General features: G+C 68.9%; 3 protein-coding genes across 6 annotated transcripts; 2 read left to right on the top strand and 1 right to left on the bottom strand.

The window, feature by feature from the left end:
* The first annotated feature begins 555 nt into the window (after window positions 1-555).
* TMEM98 (transmembrane protein 98) lies at window positions 556-3,549 on the top strand. 3 transcript variants are annotated; one of them, XM_032202798.1, is made up of 8 exons: window positions 556-623; window positions 963-1,133; window positions 2,061-2,244; window positions 2,460-2,591; window positions 2,818-2,851; window positions 2,943-3,058; window positions 3,140-3,199; window positions 3,312-3,549. In XM_032202798.1, exons 3-8 carry the CDS (start codon window positions 2,114-2,116, stop codon window positions 3,514-3,516), a joined length of 678 nt encoding a protein of 225 aa, XP_032058689.1. In that variant the 5' UTR covers window positions 556-623; window positions 963-1,133; window positions 2,061-2,113; the 3' UTR covers window positions 3,517-3,549. The 3 variants fall into 3 exon arrangements, with proteins under 3 accessions (XP_032058689.1, XP_032058691.1, XP_032058688.1); XM_032202800.1 differs by lacking the exon at window positions 963-1,133 and having other exon boundaries at window positions 581-623; XM_032202797.1 differs by lacking the exon at window positions 556-623 and having other exon boundaries at window positions 816-1,133.
* A 583-nt stretch (window positions 3,550-4,132) lies between these two features.
* Window positions 4,133-8,928, top strand: GRN (granulin precursor). Of its 2 annotated transcripts, none has more exons than XM_032202759.1 (10): window positions 4,133-4,179; window positions 5,328-5,503; window positions 5,574-5,715; window positions 6,068-6,174; window positions 6,267-6,375; window positions 6,461-6,558; window positions 6,856-7,080; window positions 7,626-7,850; window positions 8,406-8,648; window positions 8,741-8,928. In XM_032202759.1, exons 2-10 carry the CDS (start codon window positions 5,342-5,344, stop codon window positions 8,864-8,866), a joined length of 1,437 nt encoding a protein of 478 aa, XP_032058650.1. In that variant the 5' UTR covers window positions 4,133-4,179; window positions 5,328-5,341; the 3' UTR covers window positions 8,867-8,928. The 2 variants fall into 2 exon arrangements, with proteins under 2 accessions (XP_032058650.1, XP_032058649.1); XM_032202758.1 differs by having other exon boundaries at window positions 6,065-6,174.
* An 850-nt stretch (window positions 8,929-9,778) lies between these two features.
* On the bottom strand, window positions 9,779-15,044 carry FAM171A2 (family with sequence similarity 171 member A2). Its single transcript, XM_032202569.1, is given in 9 exon segments — window positions 9,779-10,255; window positions 10,257-10,318; window positions 10,321-10,958; window positions 11,229-11,355; window positions 11,473-11,589; window positions 12,125-12,301; window positions 12,379-12,537; window positions 13,006-13,098; window positions 14,662-15,044. Coding segments are annotated over 9 exon segments (2,148 nt in total). The 5' UTR covers window positions 14,960-15,044.
* Between the last annotated feature and the right edge of the window lie 928 nt (window positions 15,045-15,972).

Genomic DNA, 15,972 nt, shown 5'->3' with positions numbered 1-15,972 from the left:
AGGGACACTGGGATGTAACGGGGATACCTTGGGGCACAGGGCGATGCATCTTTGGGACAGGAGGGGATGCTGTGGGACACAAAGGGACACCAGGATGCAGAGAGGACATCTGGGGACACAGGGCAGTACTTTGAGACAGTTTGGGGCGCAATGGAGGGGCTCTGGGGTGCAGTGGGGATACTCTGGGACACGAAGAGGTCGCTTTGTGCTGCAGTGAGGATCCTGGGGGGTGTAGGGGGGACACTTTGGGACACAGGCAGTGCTTTGGGATTCAGTGTGGACAGCTTGGGATGCAACAGGGAAACTTCGGGCTGCAGCGGGGACGTTTGGGGACACACGGGGGCACTTTGGGCTGCGGAGGGGACACTTGGGGGGAACAAAGGGGAACTTCGGGGCAGTTTGGAGCCCCGAGGGGGCCGGCCGGGCGTGCAGCGCGGGTACCTCGGGACCCTTTGGGACCCCCTGGCTCGCCCGGGGGGCCCCTTGGCAGGGCCGCGGGCGGGGCCGGGGGCGGTCCCGGGGGGGGTGGGGGCGGCCCCGCACAGCCCCGGCCCCGGCCCCGCTCCCGTCCCGCTGCCGGCCCCGCTCGGCGCCCCCCGGCTCCATCTTGTGCGCGGCTCCAGGTGCGGGGGGGGGGGGGGCTGGAAAGGGGCCTGGGGGGGGACCCCGGAATGCACCCCCCCGGGCACCAAGGGGTTAAAGGCTCAGAAGCGGCTTTCCAGCCCCAAATCCGCCTTGAGGCGCTAATCGCGGTGGGAAAGGGGGCCGGGGGGGGGGCCGGCGCCGGTGTGGGGCCCCCTCCCCGCGCTGTCACCGGGGGGGGCACAAGTGCAGCGCCCCCGAGACAAAGCGCCTAAAATTCCGTGGGATTGGGGAAAAAAAAAAAGGGAAAAAAGGTTGTGGGATGCGGCGGGGATGCAGGGAGCGTGGGGGGCCGGACACGCGTGGCCCCCCCGCGGCAGGGTGTTGGTCACGGTGTAAAGGTCGCGGCGGTGTTTGCACGGCCCTGCGGAAGTGGCCCCGGGCCCGAACCCAATCCCGGTCCCAATCCCAATCCCAATCCCGATCCCGGATCCGATCCCGATCCCGATCGCGGTCCCGGTCCCGTCCCCGGCGGCTCCGACTGGCAACAGGTAGGGGGGGGGGGGCCTGGGCCGGGCCTGGGGGAGCCGCTGGGGGTTCCCTGTAGGGAGCGGGTTTGGGGGAGCCCCCTAGGGGCTGGGTGGCCCCGCAGCTCCACAGGGACCGGCCGTGGGGTTTCAGGATGGGGTGTTGGGGGCACTGCTACCCCATAGGGACTGGTTCTGAGGGTCTCCATAGGGACTGGCTTTGAGGGGCCCTGCAGCCCCATAGGGATCAGGATCAGGGCATCCCCACAGCCCTATAAGGGAATGGGTTTGGGGGTCTGTGTAGCCCCGGGCTCTGGGGTCTCCATAATCCTGTAGGGATTTTGGATGTCTCTGCAGCTGCATAGGACCAGGCTGTGGGGGGCCCTCATAGGAACCAGCCTCGTGGTCCCCACAGCCCCAGAGGGACTGAGTCTGAGGTTCCCCATAGTGCCTGGGCTTTGGGATCCCTGCAGCCCCACTGGGATCAGGCTCTGGGGGTCCCATAGGAACCTGTCTCGGGATCCCCAGAGCCCCTTAGGGACTTGGCTCAGGGGTTCCCTGTAGCCCCATATAGACCAGACTTTGGGGGTCCCTGCAGCCCCACAGGGACCAGGCTCTGGGCATCTCCATAGGAATCATCTGCAGGGTCCCCAGAGTCCCATAGGGACTGGGTGTGAGGGTCCCCATAAAGACAAGGTTTGAGGGTCCCTGCAGCCTCATAGGGACCCAGCTCTGGGGGACCCATAGGGACTGGGCTCGGGGGTCCCTGCAGCCTCATAGGGACTGGATTTGGGGGTCCCTATAGGGACCAGGCTCTGGGGTCCCCTTACCCCCAGCAGACCTCACCAATCCCCATACCCCCATCCCATCACCTCCCCATGTCCCTGTGGGCGTGGTGATGGGGTGGGGACTGTCCCCTGCGTCCCCGCGGCACGGCTTCCCCCATTGCAGGCACCGCCGGGACCGAGATGGAGCCACACGCCTGAGCCAGGCGGGGACAAGCCATGGAGACGGTCGTCATCGTGGCCATCGGGGTGCTGGCCACCATCTTCCTGGCGTCCTTCGTGGCGCTGGTGGTGGTGTGCCGGCAGCGCTACTGCCACCCCAAAGACCTCCTGCACCCCTACGACACCAAGTGAGTGCACCCGCTGTCGCGACGCGTGGCTCTGTCCCTGTCCCCTGGTCTGTCTCCTCCGGGTGCTGTGGGTGTGGGAGGGACACATCCTGTGGGGTTGGGGACAACGCTGGGGACACGTGGTGCACTGCGACAGTGGGGTGGGAAAAGCCTTGGGGGAACCCCAGGAGGGGCAGAGAGGTGGCACTATCCCGAGTCACCCGCATCTCCACCAGGCCCATCGTGGACCTCATCGGGGCGATGGAGACGCAGTCGGAGCCCTCGGAGCTGGAGCTGGACGACGTGGTCATCACCAACCCACACATCGAGGCCATCCTGGAGAACGAGGACTGGATCGAGGACGCCTCGTAAGCCCCACGCCACTGGTCCCCAAATCACCACTGCCGAGCAGAGCTCTGGGTGTCCCCAGACCCCACAGGAGGGGGTGGTCCCCAGGCATGTCCCTGTGTGGGGACATCCCCATGGGTCCGGATGCGGCCATGGTGGGGTTGGTGGCTCGTGTGCTGGGTGGGTGATGGGGACACGGGGCTGAGGACAGGGTCTGCCCAGAGTCACGTCTCCTCCTGTCCACAGGGGCCTGGTCTCGCACTGCATCGCCATCCTGAAGGTGAGTTTGGGCGGTGGCGCCTGGTGTCCCTGATGTGCCCGCGGTCCTCAGGGTGCCGGGCAGCCACCCTGCCACCTCCCTGACCCCGCAGATCTGCCACACGCTGACGGAGAAGCTGGTGGCCATGACCATGGGCTCGGGTGCCCGCGTCAAGTCACCCTCCAGCCTGGGTGACATCATCGTGGTGGCCAAACGCATCAGCCCCAGGTGAGGGGAGCCAGGGGGGCGTGGAGGCAGGGCCCCCCCGGTGTCCCCGCGGTGCTGACCCCGTCCCCGCGGTGCCGGCAGGGTGGACGACGTGGTGAGATCCATGTACCCGCCGCTGGACCCCAAGCTGCTGGACGCCAGGTGACACGGGCGGGTGGGAGAGGGACACGTGGGGGGACGCACGAGGGTGGGGACGAAGCCACCCCGCGGGCGTCCCCCCGGGGCCGCCCTGACACGGCCGTGCCGCCCGCAGGGCCGCGGCGCTGCTGCTGTCCGTCAGCCACCTGGTGCTGGTGACGCGCAGCGCCTGCCACCAGCCCGGTGCCCGCGACTGGGTGGACCGCTCGCTGGCGGCCGCGGAGGAGCACATGGCCGCGCTGCGCCAGGCCGCCATGGCCACCGAGCCCGAGCGCCCGCCGGCCCCCGACCCCTTCCGGCAGGAGCAGTCGGCCATCTGAGCCCGCGGCGCCAATAAACCCCGTGACACCGCAGCTGCTGCCTGTGCCTGGGCCGCCTGTCCCCGTGGGGGGGCCCCGGTTGCTGTGTCCTGTGTCCGTGCCCCCCCCCCCGCCCCCCACTGCTCCCACTTCTGCTTTCGGGTGGCTGTGGGGGGGGGGGTGAGGGGCTGCTGCTGCTTCCTCACACACACAGGGCCTGGGGGGGGCGGGGGGGGGCTGCAGGAATGCTCCCGACCCCAACCAGGACCTGGGGGGGCTCTGCTGGACTCCCCCCCGGACAGCTCCATGGGGGGACCCTGCAGGGACCCCCCCCCAGCCAATTCCGAGGGCGGCCCCCCCCCAGCCCCGGGGGTCTCTGCGGGGGTCTCTGCGCCCCCCAGGCCGGGTCCCGGGGGGGGGGGTTCGGGGGCTCCCTGCTCCCCCCCGGCCTCCTCGCACTGCCCCGGGGGGCAGGGGGTGGTCACGTGGCTCGGCGCCACGTGACGGGGAGGGGCGGGGTTGAGGTCCGGGGGCCGTTCTCCCCGCCCCCTTAGCGGCGGCAGCCAATGGGAGGAGGGAGGGCAGTGCGGTGGGCCAATGGGGGAGGAGGGGGCGGGGCTGGCGGCCGGCCGGGCAGGGGGGCGGTGAGCGTCGGGAGCGAGCACGGGCACGGGCACGAGCACGGTACGGGGCGGGGGGCGCGGAGGGGTCGGGGGGGACTGGGGGGGATCGGGGAACTGGGAGGCACTGGGAGAGACTGGGGGGGGACTGGGAGGGACTGGGGGGGTCTGAGGGGGTCTGAGGGGATTTGAGGGAACTGGGAGGCACTGCGGGAACTGGGAGCATTGGGAGGCACTGGGAGGAAGTGGGAGGCGCTGGGGAGAACTGGAGGGACTGGAGAGCACTGGGAGGTGATGGGACTGGGAGAGCTGGGGGGGACTGGGACAACTGGGAGGCACTGGGGGGCACTGGGACAACTGGGAGGTGATGGGGGGCACTGGGGAAACTGGAAGAATGAGGGAACTGGGAGGTACTGGTGGGAACTGAGATGCAATGGGGAGAACTGGGAGGCGCTACAAGGACCTGGGGGAACTGGAGGGTACTGGGAGGCACTGGGGGACCCCGGGGGACCTGGAGGGCTCTGGGAGGGTTGTCCCAGCCCTGACACGGGGGGGGGGCCGTGCTGTGACCCAGGGGTCTCCACACACACCCCAAAGGGAGGGGGCAGCGCCGTGACCTCCCCGCTCCCCTCCTCCCACCCGCTCCTCGGTTCCCGACAGGGAGGGGAAGTGAAAGTGGAGGGGGGGGGAGGAGGAAGGGGGGGTTGGGACCTGGGGGGGGGGGGGGGGACCAGCGCACCCATGGGTGCCACCACGAGGTGCTGCCCCCACACACACCCCACGTGCACTTTCCCCCGCCGCAGTGAGATGCTATCGGGACGCTGCGGCCGGCGGGCGCTGTGTGGGACACCGCAGGGCACCCCCCGGTTCCTGTCACCCCCAGATGGCGCGGGGGGAGGGTGTTGGCCCTTAGGGTCCCCCCCCGAGCCCTTGGGGTCCCTCCCGGGCCCTTAGGGTCCCCCTTGGCACGCAGCCCCCTGACCTCTGCTGTGGACTTTGTGCTGTGGTTTATCAGGAGCGGCAGCACCCATGGGGTGTTGTGCTGGGGAGGCTGCTGTAAGGGGGGGAGGGGGCCAGGGGTTTTCCACCACCCCCACAAAAAAGAAAGGGGAAGCGAGAGGCGGGGGCGGGGGAGAGGGGCAGAGCCCAGCCCTGCGCTGTGAGGGGGGAAACTGAGGCACGGGTGCGCGGTGGGGGCGCTGCCGCCCGCAGGTGTCCCCTGCGCCATGAGGACAACGGTGACGCTGCGCCTGGCCCTGGCCCTGGCCCTGGCTGGGGTCGCCGCTGTGTCCGCGCTGCGGTGTCCCGACGGGACGTCCGAGTGTCCCAGCAATGCCACCTGCTGCGTGACGCCCGACGGTGCCTGGGGGTGCTGCCCCATGCCGCAGGTACGGAGACAGGCACGGGGGGACACCGGCCAGCAGCAGCCGCCGTGGTGACCGGGTCTGGTGCCCACAGGCATCATGCTGCGAGGACAAGGTGCACTGCTGTCCCCATGCCACCACCTGTGACCTGGCCCACGGGCGCTGCCTCTCGCCCCACGGTGACATCCCCTTGAGCACAAAGTTCCCTGCCTGGAAGAGCCAGTGGCGGGCACCGGGTATGGCACATCCCTGTCCCTGTACACCCGATGTCCCAGCACCGGGTATGGCACATCTCTGTCCCCGTATATCTCCATATGTTCCAACACTGGTTATGGCACATCCCTGTCCCCATATGCCCAATGTCCCAGCACTGGGTATGGCATGTCCCTGTCCCCATATGTCCCAGCCCTGGGTATGGCACATTTCTGTTCTCAGTGCCCCAGAGCTGTCCCCAAGCCATCGTGGCGCACCATGGCCCCAGGTGCACCATCATCCCAGAGGGTGGGGACCCCTCACCTTCTGTCCCCCGTGACCTGTGGGGACACGGAGGTGGGGGGTGGCTCACGGTGACACCGTGTCCCCCAGCAGCCCCGCTGCGCCAGGTTACGTGCCCTGATGGCCGCTCAGCGTGCCCGGACGGTGCCACCTGCTGCCAGCTGCCCTCGGCGCAGTACGGCTGCTGTCCCCTGCAGAACGTGAGTGCGTCCCCATGTCCCCACACAGCACCCTGGGGTGGCGGCAGGCTGTCACCCGCGGTGTTGTCACCCGCAGCTGTCCCCCCCCGTAGGCCGTGTGCTGCAGCGACGGGCAGCACTGCTGTCCCCAAGGCACCACCTGCGACCTAGAGCGCTCCATGTGCACCTCGGTGCAGGACCCGGCGTGGGCGCCGGCACGCGGTAAGGTTGGGGTGGGGCTGGGACCCCCCCGGTGCCATCCTGGGGGCGCAGGGGACTCTGGCTGTCACCATCCGTTTGTCCCCAGTTGGTGATGTGAAGTGCGACGACGAGATGAGCTGTCCCGACGGGAACACGTGCTGCCGGCTGAGCTCGGGCGCCTGGGGGTGCTGCCCCTTGGAGCAGGTGGGGGGCACGGGGGGGACACGCAAAGGTCCCCAGGGGAGTGACGGGCAGGACGCATCCCCCAGGGATGTTCCCAGGGAACCGTGTCCCCTCCCAGGTGTTCCCCATGCCCCAGGAGGGGTGGGGGTGTCCCCGTGCCCTGGGTGGGGAGAGCGTGGGTGTCCCCTGTCCCCCAGTGTCCCCTGTCCCCCGCTGCTCACTGGGACAAGCTGGGGGCTCCAGTGACAGGAGGGGACACCCCATGTGTGCCCAGGTGCCCCTGCGGGGTCACGCTGAGTGCCACCCTTGTCCCCCCAGGCCGTGTGCTGCCCCGACCACGTGCACTGCTGCCCCCAGGGCTACACCTGCGACCCCCAGGGGGGCACCTGCCTGCAGGGGGGGGTCCGCCTGCCCTGGCTGAGCAAGACCCCGGCACGGGGCCGGGCGGGGGACGTGAAATGCGATGATGAGACGAGCTGTCCCGACGGGAACACGTGCTGCCGGCTGAGCTCGGGTGCCTGGGGGTGCTGCCCCTTGGAGCAGGTGGGGGGCATGGGGCAGGGGGTAACGGGGGGCTGCAGGGGGATGGGGCCAGGCTGCGGTCCCCAGTGGGGTGGGAGTGGGGGGTGACCCCCTTGGGCTCAGCCCTGGGGGGAGCTTGGGGAAGCACCCAGGGGTGTCCCTGTGGGCAGGAGCAATCCCATGGGTGGGCGGGGGGCTTGGGGACGTGGGGGTGTGTGTGGGGGCGAGGGGTGGGGATGGTGTCCCCTGGGCCTGGGGAGGGATGGGGGCAGAAGTTCCCTGTCCCCTGATGGGATAAGGGCAGGTGTCCCCGTGTCCTGGGTGGGATGAGGGTGGGTGTCCCCTGTGCCCAGTGTGATGGGGCCGTGTCCCCTGTCCCCTGCTGCTCACTGGGACAAGCTGGGGGCTCCAGTGGCAGGAGGGCACAAAGAGCTGCGAGGCCACCGGGATGCTCTGGGACACCCCACGTCCCCCCCACCCCACACAGGTGACAGCCAGGTGACAGGCTTAGGGGACAGCCAGGTGCCCCTGTGGGGTCACGCTGAGTGCTACCTGTGTCCCCCCAGGCCGTGTGCTGCCCCGACCACGTGCACTGCTGCCCCCAGGGCTACACCTGCGACCCCCAGGGGGGCACCTGCCTGAAGGGGGGGGTCCGCCTGCCCTGGCTGAGCAAGACCCCGGCACGGGGCCGGGGGGGGGACGTGAAGTGCGATGACAAGACGAGCTGTCCCGACGGGAACACGTGCTGCCAGCTGAGCTTGGGTGCCTGGGGGTGCTGCCCCTTGGAGCAGGTGGGGGGCACGGGGAGTGGCGAGTAAAGGGGCAGGGGGGTGGTCAGGATGGCATCTGGGGGGGCTTTGGGGCAGAGTGGCACTGTGCATTGTGGCTCTTTGGGGACAGTTAGGGGACATGGCGCAGCCTCCATCGCTGCCACCCCCTCCCCGTATGTCCCCTCCCATGCTGGAGGGCCATGGCAGGTGGCCCCTGTGCCCCCTCTTTGGGCACAATGGGGATGGGGTGTGGGTCTCTGGGGGGGGGAGGCTGTATGCCCTGAGCAACCCCCCCAGCAGCACCCCACGTCCAGGATGTGACACCCACGCAAGGTGGAGGGGACGTCGCAGGGGTAACCTGTGTCCTGTCCCCCCCCCCCCAGCTCCATCTGCACCCTGCTATGGGGATGTGCCAATTTGGTGGGGGGGGCTTCCCATACACATTCCCCCTCCCCACCCCCCATAACCAACCACTTCAGCAGTGTGGCACTGGGCTGGGGGGGGACACGGGGTGCTGGGGGGGGGGTGTGCAGGATGTCACCAAGCCGTTGTGTGTCCATCCGTTCCCCCCCCAAGGCCGTCTGCTGCAAGGACCACCAGCACTGCTGCCCCAGAGGCTACACCTGCAACGCAGCCACCCAGAGCTGCGAGAAGCTGCTGGCGGCCACCCCGCTGCGCTTCCCGGTCCCCGCGGGGCCACCACTGTCCCCGCCGCGCCCCGTGGCCACCATCCCTGCTGACACCGCCCGTGCCTGCCTCCCTGGCCAGCGCTGCTGCCGCACCAAGGACGGCTCCTGGGCACGCTGCCCCTTCGCCCAGGTCAGCGGGTGGCATTTTGGGGGTAGGGGACACGGCGGGGAGGGGGGGGGGGCTGTGTCCCCACCCACGTCCCCAATTGCACCTCTCCGTAGGGCTCCTGCTGTGAGGACGGGCGTCGCTGCTGCCCCGCTGGGTACCGCTGTGCCCGGGGGGGACGCGAGTGCTGGCCCCAGCGCTGGGACGTCGGGGGGGGCATCTCCAGCAGGACGCTGCTGTGACCTCCCCAGGGCAGGGGATACCGGCTGGATGTGCCCCGCAGAATAAAGGGTTTCTAGGAAAAGCCCCTGTCTTTTTTTTTTTTTTTTTTTGGGGGGGGGGGAGGGGGGAGAAGCAGAGGCAGAGGCTGCGGTGTTTCAACGGGATTATTTTTATATATTAATGGCATCTAATGAACACGCGGGGGGGGCCCGCGCCCCCCGCTGCAGGCACGGCCCTGCTCACCCTTCTTCTGCCTTGCCCCGTATAAAACATTTAGAAAGACGAATAAAATCCAAAGCAGAGTGCTGGGGAGGGCAAACGGGGGGGGCACCATCGCCCCCCCCCCGCTCCTATGCCAGCTTTGAGGTGCCGCTGGCCCGGGGGGCACTGCCGGCCCCCCCCGCCCTGTGGGGACACAAGGAGGGACGTATTTCAGTGCTGGGGGGGCACATGCAGGTGGCATCACAGGGTCCCCCCCATGCACTGCGGGGGGTGCTAACCAGCCGTCCACCCCCACGTACACACAGCAGTGTCATGGCAAAGAGGGGGGGGCAGTGGGCGGGGGGGGGGGCACCTGGCACCCCTCTGGGGAAGGCACCTGGGGGGGAGGGGGGGGGGGCAGGGCAGCAGGGCCCCACGCATGGGCACACAGTGTCTGGATGGGCTCCCACGGGGACAGGTGGCCTCACGGGGGGGGCGGCTCGGGGACAGGGTCAGGGACCTGGGATGGGGCCAGTTTGGGATCAGGGTGGGAGCGGAAGCAGTGCTGGGTCGTGCCAATATCACCACGTCCCTGCTGCCACTGCAGGGTCCTGCGGCGTCCCCACCCCCCCGGGGCAAGGCCGGAGGTGGGACGGGGATGGGACAGGGATGGGACAGGGATGGGACGGGTGGCGGAGGAGATGGGGCCGGGGCCGGGGCCGGGGTCGCGCTTACTTGACATTGAAGACCATCAGCGGCCGCTCCTCCCTCTTCTGCCAGGGGCTCTTGCGGTCGCCCGCCTCGTCCCCCCCCTCGCCCCCTTCGCCCGCCTCGTCCTCGGGGCTGCTGGGGGAGTCCCGGGGGGGCTCGCTGGCGCTGCTGCGGGTGCTGCCGCCGCCGCCGCCGCCGCCCCCGGCCCCCCGCCGGCCCTGGGGGCCGCCCAGCAGCGGGGCCAGGGCGCTGTCCTCGGGCGAGGGGGGGGCGCGGGGGGGCCGGGCGCGGGGCAGGGCCCCCCGGTCGCCTCCCTGCAGGTCGATGTAGGAGTGGCGGACATGGGACGCGCGCCCGTCCAGCGACACGAACCAGGCTCGCGGCGCCAGCAGCTTCTGCTCGGCCAGCGCCTGCAGCTCCCCGTTGAGCTGCGCCACCGCTGACTCGTTCAGCAGCACCGGGATGGCCACCGAGGCCCCCCCGGGGGCCGCCGCCGCCACGGGAGGGGGCCCGGCCGCCGCCGCCGCCGCCGCCGTCGTCGCCGCCGCCGGGCCGCCCCCGTCCGGCTGCGGGGGGCCCTCGGGCGCCCCGTCCAGGCGCATGTAGCGGGCGGGGATCAGCAGGGTGGGCACCACGCCGCGGTACACGTCCTCCTGGCCGCCGTCGAGGGGCCCGCAGAGGATGAGCTGGCCGGGCTGGCCCAGCGACGGCGGCCGCGGCGGCGGCGGCGGCGGCGGCAGCGGCTCGGGGGGCGGCGGGTCCCCTCCCGGCGGCCGCTCGAAGGGCTCGGGGCGGGGGGCCGGGGGGTGGCCCCGCGGGTACTCGTCCGGCGGGGGCGGCGCCAGCCCCTCCGTGGAGCGGGCGGCCGCGAGCCCGAAGGCTTCGCCCGGGCGGCCGAAGTCCTCCCGGGGGATGCGGCGGCGCCCCAGGGTGCTGGCGGGCGCCGGGGGGGCCGGGGGAGCCGGGACCTGCTTGAAGAAGTCCTCGCGGGAGCTGTCGAAGTCGCGGGAGGCGGCGAAGGAGGACTTGAGGACGGGGGTGTGCGCCTCGGTGTCCCCCCCCGAGGACGCCGTCTCCAGGTGGCTGCTGCAGATGAGGTTGAGCTGCGACATGGAGGTGGCCTGGTCCCGCTTGGAGGCGTCCAAGGTCCCCGAGAGCGGCAGCTTGCGGTGCTGCTGCCGCGGCTTCAGGCAGCGCCGCCTGTGGGGACAGCAGTGGCACCAGGGTGATGAGCAGCCCGATGGCACCGTGGCACCGGGGTCCTGTGGCCCGACCCCACCAGCCTCCCTGACCAGCTGGAGGCTGCTAGGTGGGGGTCCACCAGCTGTGGGACTCCTGGGGACTGGTGGCCCCCTATAGTCAGGTGTAGGACATTTGGGAACTCCTGGGGGTTGGTGGCCCCCATAGGCAGATGTAGGGCACCTGGGGGTGCCAGGCAGGTGGAGGTGCCGGGGGGCGGTGTGTGCTGACCTGCAGTAGTAGATGAGGAGGCAGAGCAGGGTGAGGACGAGCAGGGCCAGCGCACCCAGGATGGTGAGCAGGAAGATGGTGTGGTAGGCGGTGATGTCCTTCATGCCCGCAGCCATCGCTACCAGCCCTGGGGGTGGTGGGGGACACCGGGGTTGGACATGGCCCAGCCCACGTCTCCCATGGGTGCTCCCCCCCCCCCCCCCATGGGGTGCTCAGCCTCAGGGGTGCAGGGACTCCTTCCTACCTGTGCTAGGAGAGGGCAGAGCCGCTGCCCAGTACCCCAGCTGGGGGGAGACAAAGGTCCAGTACAGCTGCCGGCCCTCCTTGCGGATCAGCCCCGTTCCATTGCGGACCCACAGCCCTGCAGGGATGAGCACCCAGCATCACCACACGGCTCTGTCCACATTCCCAGGTGACTCCCCCAGCAGGCTGAGACCCACAAACTCATCTCACCCATGGCCATCACCACCCAAACCCATCTTACCCATGGCCATCACCACCCAAACTCGCTGAATCACAGAATCGTTAGGGTTGGAAGGGACCTTGAAGGTGACCTAATGCCACCCTCGCACAGGGACACCTCCCACTAGAGCAGGTTGGTGTCACCCATGGTCATTACCAAACAAACTCATCACACCCATGGCCATCATCACCTAAACTCATGTTTTGTCATGGCTCATCCATCTAAATTCATCTCACGAAGGGGTGTAATCACCCAAATTCATCTCACCCATGGCCGATACCACCCAAACTCATCTCAGCCATGGTCAATACCACCCAAACTCATCTCGCCCATGGCTGTCACCACCCAAACCCATCCCACTCACGGCCATCGATACCACAGTCCCCCCACAGACACCCCCCTCTGCATCTCAGCGTCCCCACCCAGCGCTCACCACTCTTGGGGTCAAACCTCCAGGCGGGCACGCTGGTGGCCACCAGGGTGCCGGTGTCAGGGGGCAGCGGGACAGACAGATGGACGGGGCCAGAGAGCTGCACCTCGGTGCCATTCCCCGTGAAGAGGTGGACGCTGAGGGCCGCCACGGGTGCCAGCTCCAGCCAGGTGGCATTGGCTGCAGGGATGCAGGGGATGGGGCAGGTGAGCAGATGGGGCACCGAGGCTCCCCACTCCCCCCTGTGCCCCCCATACCGCTGCCATTGTGCTCAGCCCCCAGGAAGGCAGGGAAGCCCCGCAGGTCCCGAGGGGCGGTGGCGGCCGTCAGCGATGCCCAGAGCTGGCTGTACGTGGAGCTGCGGGGCAGGCGCGCTGCCCGCCTCTGGAACTGCACCCACGGCTGGCCCCGGGCACCTGCGGGGTTAAGAAGTGGGGACGGGAAAGTGATGTCCCCCCCACAAACACAGCATAGCCAGCTGTAGGATGTCAGGGCGTTGGTGGCCCCATAGCCAGCTGTAGGTTCTGGGGGTTGGTGCCCCCCCGTAGCCAACTATAGGACACCCAGGGGTGCTGGGGGTTGGTGGCACCCCATAGCCAGCTATAGGACATCTGGGCATGTCTGGGTGTGCTAGAGGTGGTTGGTGCCCCGCACCCCCAGCCAGCTTCAGGATGTCTGGGGGTTGATGGCTCCCTCAATAACCAGCTATAGGACACCTGGGGGTGCTGGGGAGAGGCTTGGTGTGCCCCTGATATCCAGCTATAGGATGTCTGGGGCTGGTGTCCCCCCCATAGCCAGCTATAGGATCTCTGGGAGCTCCCACATATCCAGCTGTAGGATGTCTGGGGCTCGTGCCCCCCCCCATAGGCAGTTCGCCCACTCACCTGGGGAGCCCAGCAGGATTTGCACCAGGTCCTCATAGAGGATGAGGGTGGCGGGGCGCTCCGGGAGCAGGTAGAGGCTGACGGAGGCGTACACTGCGGAGGAGGGACGTGGTGAGGGGTGGGGGAGCCCCCCCAGACACCTCCCCCCAGCACCCTGCCTGTGCCAGGGCTGGGGAAGAAGAGGAGGAGGGGGCAGAATCGGTCCCGACAGGCGGGGGGGGGGTGACACCCCCCCCTTGGAGGCCTCCAGCAGAGCCCAAAATAGGCTGCAGTTGGGGAGGGGTAAAAATAGAGCAGCAACTGCCGCGACATGGGGACAGGGACAGCGGAGACGGGCAGTGGCACGCGGCAGGCTGGGGGGCACCCTATGCACGTGGGATACCCCCACGTGCATGGCACACACCAGTCCTGGCACACCCCCATCCTGGCACACCCCAGTCCTTGCACACCCCATGCACGTCCGTAAGCCCCGCACGCCCCAAGCACCCTAATTCTTGCACATCCCACACACCCCCCGATCCTCGCACACCTCAGTCCTGGCACTACTGCAGGCACACCGATCCTTGCACACCTCAAGCCCTCAGTGCTCCCCAACTTTTACACCCCCAACACCCCACCCTTTGCCCCTCCCCTCATCCCAGTCCTCCCCCCCCGTCCCCACACCCCCCAGCTGAGCGCTCCCACTCGTCCTGGCCCCCCGGCAAGGTCACTGCATCGACGCCGCCCGGCACTGCCCGGCGCTGTCCCCTCTCCGCAACGCAGCAGCCCCAGGGCCAGGGGCTGGCACTGAGCCCAGGGTGCCCCCCCCCGGGGACATCAGGGCCACCAGGACACGGCCGCACCCCCGCTGTGCCACATCACCCATCAGAGCCACCCCTGCTGAGCCCCAAGGGCCAGACCCCCAAAATTCCTCTCCCTAAGAGAACACCCCCCTAAAACTCTTTGGGTGCCCTGGTAAGGGACTGGGGTCCCAGTAAGGAACTGGTGTCCCAATAAAGGATCAAGGGCCCCCAGCAAGGAACCTAGTAAGGAATTGGAGCCCTCCAGTACTGGAGAAGCGAGGGTCCCCATTAAGGCATTACGCCCCCCTCTCCCCCCCATAAGCGATAGAGGTCCCCAGTATAGAACCAGGTCTCCCAGTAAGGGATCAGCTCCCACAGTGAAGACTCAAGGTCCCCCATAAGGGCTCTGAGGCCCCCAGTAAGGAATCAGGGTTTTCCAGTAAGGGGCTGGGGTCCCCTATAAGGTATCTGAGCCCCCAGCCTAGGAATCTGAGTCTCCTATAAGAGACTGGGGCATCCTGTAAAGCATCAGGGTCCCCGTGTAAGGGATCCCATAAAGGCCCAGAGACTCCCAGTAAGGGATTAGGATCCCCCATTAAGGGACTGGGGGCCCATCACAAGGGCTCAGAACCCCCCAGTAAGGGTCCAGGTTCCATCCACAAGATGCCAGAGCCCCCCACTAAGGGATTGGGGTCCCCTAAAAGGGCTCAGAGACCCATGGTAAGGGACTAGGGTCTCCTATATGTGACAGACTCCCCTCAGTAAGGGGCTGGGGTCCCCTATAAATGCTCAGAGCCCCCTATTAAGCAATCGGGTCCCCCCATAAGATCCCAGAGCCCCCCCTCCCCAAGGGCCCGGGGTCCCCATCACTCACGCGGCAGCTTGGTGACGCGCCAGGGCACGGAGGCGGTGACGTAGCCGCGACGGGTGGCGGTGACGAGGACCCAGGAGCCCAGGCGGTAGGCGAGGGGCAGGACGCCGGCGCCCTCGTGGTCGGTGGTGCCAGTGGCCAGCGAGCTGCGGTTGCCAAAAACCTCCAGGGTGGCCTGGGCCAGCGGGGCCAGCGCCCCGCTCTCATACACCTGCACCTTCAGCAGCACCTCTGCGGGGACACGCGGGGTGGGGGGGACGGGGACAGGACGTGGTGGGTGCGGGCACGACCCTGCTGGCATGGCACGGGGCGGGGTGGCATCGGGTGGGTGGTGGGCGGTATCCTGCTTGGGGTGGTGGAAGCCACCCCAGTAAGGTCGCAGGTACCACCCAGGGGGTCATGGGCACCACCCCACAGGGTGCGAGGACCCAGCCCAGCAAGGTGCTGGTGGACCCATCCCAGCAGGTCATGGGAACCCTCCTGGCAGGGTGGTGAGCCCCATCTCAGCCAGGTGCTAGACCCAGCCCAAGGGGGTTCACGGGCAGCTCCCCAGCAGGGTGGCGGCCACCATCCCAGTAAGGTCACAGCGACCGCGGCTACCAGCCCAGCAAGATGCTGGCCACCATCCCGGCAGGTCCCCAGGCCCACCCATGCGGGGGGGCACACACCAACCCCGCAGGTCCCAGCCACCGCAGGGTGACGGCCACCACCCCCTGCCCCTTTCCGTGCCCACCCGATGCAGACAGCGGGGGGCCCATCGCCCCTGCCACCGTGCTCCAGGGGCCGCAGGTGGCACGGGTGCGTTTAGGGTGGGCACAGCCGGGGGGGGACCCGCTCCCCACGCCCCCCCCATGCTGCCGGCCGCCTGCGCATGAGCCTGCAGCCCTTGGCAGCCCGCCCGGCTCGGGCGCTGTCGCCCAGGCAACGACCTCGTTCATCCCGCCCGCCCCGGGCGCTTTCGGGACCCCACGGCCCCCCCCGGCAGCATCCTGCCCCCCAAAAAGCCCCCGCAGCAGGGGGCAGCCGCCCCCCGCCCAGATGTTGCCCAGATGTGGGCGAGGGGAGGAATTCGCAGCAGCTGCTCTGGCGATGTGCCTGAGGGGGGGGGGAGAATAAGCATGGGGGTCCTGGGGGGGGGCACAAATAGCAGGGACAGCCGGCACCCGCGGGGCAGCAGGAATGTCCCCATGGCCACGTGCCGGCCACCCGCAGCTGCCGGGGGACAGCTGGCACCAACGGTGTCCTCGGGAACGGGGGGCCCGCCTGAACCCCCCAGCACGGCAGCATTGCCCACCCATGAAGGGGCCCCACTGG

Source organism: Aythya fuligula, chromosome 24 (assembly GCF_009819795.1).
Source record: "Aythya fuligula isolate bAytFul2 chromosome 24, bAytFul2.pri, whole genome shotgun sequence".
NCBI lineage: Eukaryota > Metazoa > Chordata > Aves > Anseriformes > Anatidae > Aythya > Aythya fuligula.
The sequence above is the reverse complement of the archived record's forward strand: the minus strand, read 5'-3'. Positions and strand labels throughout refer to the sequence as shown.

Coding starts and splice junctions, on each gene's coding strand:
- TMEM98 (XM_032202798.1), top strand. CDS start 2,114: ATGGAGACGGTCGTCATCGTGGCCATCGGGGTGCTGGCCACCATCTTC. Junction 2,245..2,459: donor CTGCACCCCTACGACACCAA/GTGAGTGCACCC, acceptor CATCTCCACCAG/GCCCATCGTGGACCTCATCG. Junction 2,592..2,817: donor GACTGGATCGAGGACGCCTC/GTAAGCCCCACG, acceptor TCCTGTCCACAG/GGGCCTGGTCTCGCACTGCA.
- GRN (XM_032202758.1), top strand. CDS start 5,342: ATGAGGACAACGGTGACGCTGCGCCTGGCCCTGGCCCTGGCCCTGGCT. Junction 6,175..6,266: donor GCTGCTGTCCCCTGCAGAAC/GTGAGTGCGTCC, acceptor CCCCCCCCGTAG/GCCGTGTGCTGCAGCGACGG. Junction 6,559..6,855: donor GGTGCTGCCCCTTGGAGCAG/GTGGGGGGCACG, acceptor TTGTCCCCCCAG/GCCGTGTGCTGCCCCGACCA.